The sequence below is a fragment of the Telmatherina bonti genome (genome assembly GCF_933228915.1).
Source record: "Telmatherina bonti genome assembly, chromosome: 21".
Lineage (NCBI taxonomy): Eukaryota > Metazoa > Chordata > Actinopteri > Atheriniformes > Telmatherinidae > Telmatherina > Telmatherina bonti.
In genome coordinates this window covers 30,189,497-30,196,561 of record NC_136630.1, presented here as the reverse complement: position 1 = coordinate 30,196,561, position 7,065 = coordinate 30,189,497, and the positions used below count along the sequence as shown (strand labels likewise).

At 58.2% G+C, this 7,065-nt stretch overlaps 1 protein-coding gene across 1 annotated transcript; it reads left to right on the top strand.

The window, feature by feature from the left end:
• Window positions 1–400: 400 nt before the first annotated feature.
• trub1 (TruB pseudouridine (psi) synthase family member 1) lies at window positions 401–3,785 on the top strand (the record flags this gene model as incomplete). The annotated part of the gene is made up of 8 exons (XM_079261455.1): window positions 401–548; window positions 622–720; window positions 2,132–2,187; window positions 2,494–2,575; window positions 2,653–2,725; window positions 2,909–3,048; window positions 3,123–3,179; window positions 3,264–3,785. The coding sequence occupies 8 exons, from the start codon at window positions 401–403 to the stop codon at window positions 3,428–3,430; spliced, it is 822 nt and encodes a 273-aa protein (XP_079117581.1). The 3' UTR covers window positions 3,431–3,785.
• Between the last annotated feature and the right edge of the window lie 3,280 nt (window positions 3,786–7,065).

Genomic DNA, 7,065 nt, shown 5'->3' with positions numbered 1-7,065 from the left:
AGGTGCAACCCAACATGGAGAGGCTGGTAATGTCCAAAGATCAACTTCATGTATCCCACAAAGTAGTAGCAACTTGCCTTGTTCAACATTCACTGTCATTTGTTGTTGACATGTTGCACTTGGTTGCAGTTTAGTGGCTGTAATTATTGTTTCTTGCCCCTTGAATGACTTCTTTGTTCTATTGCCATATTGATTTTTGACTTGTTTCATCCTTAAAGCTTCAGTGTTTGGATCACTTTCAGTTTGGCCCTTGGAGGCTAAAAGTTTGGGCACCCCTGCTTGAGCGCTTGATGAAAGCACCTGGACTGCCCGCAGTCCTCCGCTCCGACAGGCGGTGCTCTGGCTCTGCTGTTAGCTGGAAGCTACGCGTAAACAGACAGAAGAAGAAGAATGATGAACGATGGCTGGGAACATGAGCACCAGTGCAGCTCCTCTGACCAGTTCTCTGGCCAAACTCCAGTCTCTACACGGACTGTTTGCTGTCTATAAGAAACCAGGACCAACATCCGCGGATGTTTTAAATGCGCTGAAAGAAGCTTTGCTGAAAGGTAAACGGAGCAAAATCCAGGAAGTCAGAGCGTTTTTTGCTCTGATCTGAAGCTGAAATGTTTGTTTGTTCAGAAGCAGGAGTAGAAAACTCCAACCCCAGGAAGAGGAAGAAGCAGATGCTGAAGATGGGACACGGAGGGACTTTGGACAGCGCGGCCAGCGGCGTGTTGGGTGAGAGAAAACCTGCAGACACCCCCCCTCATGTGGATGCAGGACCGCAGGGGTGTTACATGGTGTCAGAGAAACGGGATTACACATCATTAATCTGACAATTAGATACAGTTGGGAGTAAAATGTGAAAGGAAATAACTTGATATAAGAGTTTCTGTTGTTAAACATGTGGCTGGAAACCACATGTTTGTACTGCGGTCCCCATCAGGACCACCGTCTACTACCAGGTTAGACCCCCTTTGCCTTTCAGAACTTTATTCGTTATGTGATAGATTAAACATGTCATTGGAAACATTCCTCAGAGGTTTGGCTTCATATTGACAAGAAGCATCATAAAGTTTCTGCACATCACCATGAGAATCTCCCATTCCACCTCATCACCATGAGAATCTCCCGTTCCACCTCATCACCATGATAATCTCCCATTCCACCTCATCACCATGAGAATCTCCCGTTCCACCTCATCACCATGATAATCTCCCGTTCCACCTCATCACCATGAGAATCTCCCGTTCCACCTCATCATGATGAGAATCTCCCGTTCCACCTCATCATGATGAGAATCTCCCGTTCCACCTCATCACCATGAGAATCTCCCGTTCCACCTCATCATGATGAGAATCTCCCGTTCCACCTCATCACCATGATAATCTCCCGTTCCACCTCATCACCATGAGAATCTCCCGTTCCACCTCATCACCATGAGAATCTCCCGTTCCACCTCATCACCATGATAATCTCCCGTTCCACCTCATCACCATGAGAATCTCCCGTTCCACCTCATCACCATGAGAATCTCCCGTTCCACCTCATCATGATGAGAATCTCCCGTTCCACCTCATCACGATGAGAATCTCCCGTTCCACCTCATCACCATGAGAATCTCCCGTTCCACCTCATCACCATGAGAACCTCCCGTTCCACCTCATCACCATGAGAACCTCCCGTTCCACCTCATCACCATGAGAACCTCCCGTTCCACCTCATCACCATGAGAATCTCCCGTTCCACCTCATCACCATGAGAATCTCCCGTTCCACCTCATCACCATGAGAATCTCCCGTTCCACCTCATCATGATGAGAATCTCCCGTTCCACCTCATCACCATGAGAATCTCCCGTTCCACCTCATCACCATGAGAATCTCCCGTTCCACCTCATCGTGATGAGAATCTCCCGTTCCACCTCATCATGATGAGAATCTCCCGTTCCACCTCATCACCATGAGAATCTCCCGTTCCACCTCATCACCATGAGAATCTCCCGTTCCACCTCATCATGATGAGAATCTCCCGTTCCACCTCATCGTGATGAGAATCTCCCGTTCCACCTCATCATGATGAGAATCTCCCGTTCCACCACACATCATCATAACGTCTGACCCGTCTCTCTCCATCTTCTTCTCTTTCAGTTGTCGGTGTTGGAAATGGAACAAAGATGCTCAGCACCATGCTGACCGGTTCGAAGGTGAGTTACTGTCATGTCTTATTAAACAGAAGTGTTTCACTGCGTATGTTTTCAACTGCTTTGTGGGGCCCTTACACCCCCCCCCCCCTTGTCTAACTCCACTGAAAATGAAGATTCACATATTTCCACCTTCATTTGTCTTTATTTCCACACTAAATTCTCTGTTAACCCCCAGGCGTTCATGTACTTCCTCTCCAGTCCGTATAGACAGAGATGTCCTGACCCAGACCTGAAGGAAAACTTTGCTTTCAGGTTGTTTCTGCAGAAATGTGCAGCAAATGTTGTTTTATTATGTTCATTTTCCAGAAATATGTGGCTGTAGCAGAGCTGGGGAAGGCCACAGACACTCTGGACGCCACCGGCAGCGTGGTTCTGGAGAAAGGTTTTGGTAATGATGATGTGAATCAGTTTCTTTGGTCTGCGCTGTGAGGAGGACGTGTTCTCATCGCTCCTCTTCCTCCATAGAACACATAACCAGAAGCGACGTGGAGGAAAAGCTGAGGTCTTTCACCGGCGACATCATGCAGGTTCCTCCACTGTGAGTCTGACCTCCTGCAGACCATGTTGCCATGGTAACACGTTGTTGCTCAGTGGGAAATGGGAATGAAGCCAGAACCAGTCCAGGTTTTATTCCCAGGAGAAGACAGACGACGTGTCAGATGCTGAAAACTGCAGCCGTTGCATGAAGTTCCTGCTACCGTTGTTGTGTTGTTGTGTTCAGATACTCCGCTCTGAAGACTCAGGGTCAGCGTCTGTCCGTCTTGCTGAAACAAGGTCACAAGGTTGAAGCCAAACCTGCTCGTCCGGTCAAGGTGTACGGTCTGACCCTGCAGGACTTCCAGCCTCCGCTCTTCACTCTGGGTCAGCACGTCTTCCACCTCCTGCAGGTAAAGCCAGACCTGCAGCCATCAGCTGACACCTTCTCTCTCCCCCAGACATCGAGTGTGGTGGTGGATTCTATGTCCGGAGCTTGGTGGACGACCTGGGAAAAGGTGGCGTGACCTCCTTCAGGTGTTCAGTTGTTTGTGGGGTCTCTCGTGCTTCGGTTGTGACTAACCAGAGTTTATGTGCTGCAGCGCTGTCGTCGTGTGCTCATGTGAAAGAGCTGACCAGGACGAAGCAAGGTCCTTTCACCCTGCAGGAGCACGCTTTGCACCAGCATCAGTGGACCCTGGAGCACATCCGTCGCTCGCTGCAGCCCTGCTCGGATGGGGACCACCTAGACCAGCAGAGGTCCACGTAGGAGCACCAGGATCCAGACTGGGCTGATGGGGAATGGAACATCAGATCACGATTCTTCTGGAAGTCAGCGACCCTGATCCCCAGTTCCACCTCTCCTCCTCCCCCAGATACTTACCTTCATCATGGAGGTGGTCTTCTGTTTCACTTAGTAGCAACGCTGGAGAAATCCTTCCCATGTGAAGGATTTGACCTGCAGAACCATCTGCAGCTTACGCTGATGAACCCACACAATCTGTTTTCATTTGCTGTTTTTCATGTGTGGAAGCTGATTCTGACGTCTGGAACAAGTTTTAGAACCAGTAAAGTCGTCATGCGGCTCGAGACTGGTTGTGGTCAGCTGCAGATGAACATTTACCAGACTGACTGGTGCTGCTGGAAGCCTCGGCCTGCAGGAGCACAATGTCACATGGTAGTTTTACTACGCAACGGATGTGCAGACGAGACGCCGCAGACGAGACGGGGCGCCGCAGACGAGACGGGGCGCCGCAGACGAGACGGGGCGCCGCAGACGAGACGGGGCGCCGCAGACGAGACGGGGCGCCGCAGACGAGACGGGGCGCCGCAGACGAGACGGGGCGCCGCAGACGAGACGGGGCGCCGCAGACGAGACGGGGCGCCGCAGACGAGACGGGGCGCCGCAGACGAGACGGGGCGCCGCAGACGAGACGAGACGCAGCAGACGAGACGGGGCGCCGCAGACGAGACGGGGCGCCGCAGACGAGACGAGACGCAGCAGACGAGACGGGGCGCCGCAGACGAGACGGGGCGCCGCAGACGAGACGGGGCGCCGCAGACGAGACGGGGCGCCGCAGACGAGACGGGGCGCCGCAGACGAGACGGGGCGCCGCAGACGAGACGGGGCGCCGCAGACGAGACGGGGCGCCGCAGACGAGACGGGGCGCCGCAGACGAGACGAGACGCAGCAGACGAGACGGGGCGCCGCAGACGAGACGAGACGCAGCAGACGAGACGAGACGCAGCAGACGAGACGGGGCGCCGCAGACGAGACGGGGCGCCGCAGACGAGACGGGGCGCCGCAGACGAGACGGGGCGCCGCAGACGAGACGAGACGCAGCAGACGAGACGGGGCGCCGCAGACGAGACGGGGCGCCGCAGACGAGACGAGACGCAGCAGACGAGACGAGACGCAGCAGACGAGACGAGACGCAGCAGACGAGACGAGACGCAGCAGACGAGACGAGACGCAGCAGACGAGACGAGACGCAGCAGACGAGAAGGGACGCCGCAGACGAGACGAGACGCCGCAGACGAGACGGGGCGCCGCAGACGAGACGGGGCGCCGCAGACGAGACGGGGCGCCGCAGACGAGACGAGACGCAGCAGACGGGACGAGACGCAGCAGACGAGAAGGGACGCCGCAGACGAGACGAGACGCCGCAGACGAGACGAGACGCCGCAGACGAGACGCAGCAGACGAGACGAGACGCAGCAGACGAGACGAGACGCAGCAGACGAGAAGGGACGCCGCAGACGAGACGAGACGCAGCAGACGAGACGAGACGCAGCAGACGGGACGAGACGCAGCAGACGGGACGAGACGCAGCAGACAGGACGCCGCAGACGAGACGCAGCAGACGAGACGCAGCAGACGGGACGCCGCAGACGAGACGCAGCAGACGGGACGAGACGCAGCAGACGGGACGCCGCAGACGAGATGCAGCAGACGAGACGAGACGCAGCAGACGAGAAGGGACGCCGCAGACGAGACGGGACGCCGCAGACGAGACGGGACGCCGCAGACGAGACGAGACGCCGCAGACGAGACGAGACGCAGCAGACGGGACGAGACGCAGCAGACGGGACGAGACGCAGCAGACGGGACGAGACGCAGCAGACGGGACGAGACGCAGCAGACGGGACGAGACGCAGCAGACGAGAAGGGACGCCGCAGACGAGAAGGGACGCCGCAGACGAGAAGGGACGCCGCAGACGAGACGAGACGCCGCAGACGAGACGAGACGCCGCAGACGAGACGCAGCAGACGAGACGAGACGCAGCAGACGAGAAGGGACGCCGCAGACGAGACGGGACGCCGCAGACGGGACGAGACGCCGCAGACGAGACGAGACGCAGCAGACGAGACGAGACGCAGCAGACGAGAAGGGACGCAGCAGACGAGAAGGGACGCCGCAGACGAGACGGGACGCCGCAGACGGGACGAGACGCCGCAGACGAGACGAGACGCAGCAGACGAGACGCAGCAGACGAGACGAGACGCAGCAGACGGGACGAGACGCAGCAGACGGGACGAGACGCAGCAGACGAGACGAGACGCAGCAGACGAGAAGGGACGCCGCAGACGAGACGGGACGCCGCAGACGAGACGAGACGCCGCAGACGGGACGAGACGCCGCAGACGAGACGCAGCAGACGAGACGAGACGCAGCAGACGAGAAGGGACGCCGCAGACGAGACGGGACGCCGCAGACGGGACGAGACGCCGCAGACGAGACGAGACGCAGCAGACGAGACGCAGCAGACGAGACGCAGCAGACGAGACGCAGCAGACGAGACGCAGCAGACGAGACGCAGCAGACAGGACGCCGCAGACGAGACGCAGCAGACGAGACGCAGCAGACGGGACGAGACGCAGCAGACGGGACGCCGCAGACGAGACGCAGCAGACGGGACGAGACGCAGCAGACGGGACGCCGCAGACGAGACGCCGTAGACAAGACGAGACGCCGTAGACGAGACGAGACGCCGCAGACGAGACGAGACGCCGTAGACGAGACGAGACGCCGCAGACGAGACGAGACGCAGCAGACGAGACGCCGCAGACGAGACGCCGTAGACAAGACGAGACGCCGTAGACAAGACGAGACGCCGCAGACAAGACGAGACGCCGCAGACGAGACGCCGCAGACGAGACGAGATGCAGCAGACGGGACGAGACGCAGCAGACGGGACGCCGTAGACGAGACGCAGTAGACAAGACGAGACGCCGCAGACGGGACGCCGCAGACGGGACGCCGCAGACGAGACGCCGCAGACGAGACGCCGCAGACGAGACGCCGCAGACGAGACGCAGCAGACGAGACGAGACGCAGCAGACGAGACGCAGCAGACGAGACGAGACGCAGCAGACGAGACGAGACGCAGCAGACGAGACGCAGCAGACGGGACGCCGCAGACGGGACGCCGCAGACGAGACGAGACGAGACGCAGCAGACGAGACGAGACGCAGCAGACGAGACGCAGTAGACAAGACGAGACGCAGCAGACGAGACGAGACGCAGCAGACGGGACGCCGTAGACGAGACGAGACGCAGCAGACGAGACGAGACGCAGCAGACGAGACGAGACGCAGCAGACGAGACGAGACGCAGCAGACGAGACGAGACGCAGCAGACGAGACGAGACGCAGCAGACGAGACGAGACGCCGCAGACGAGACGCCGCAGACGAGACGCCGCAGACGAGACGCCGCAGACGAGACGCCGCAGACGAGACGCCGCAGACGAGACGAGACGCAGCAGACGAGACGAGACGCAGCAGACGAGACGAGACGCAGCAGACGAGACGCAGCAGACGAGACGAGACGCAGCAGACGAGACGAGACGCAGCAGACGAGACGAGACGCAGCAGACGAGACGCAGTAGACAAGACGAGACGC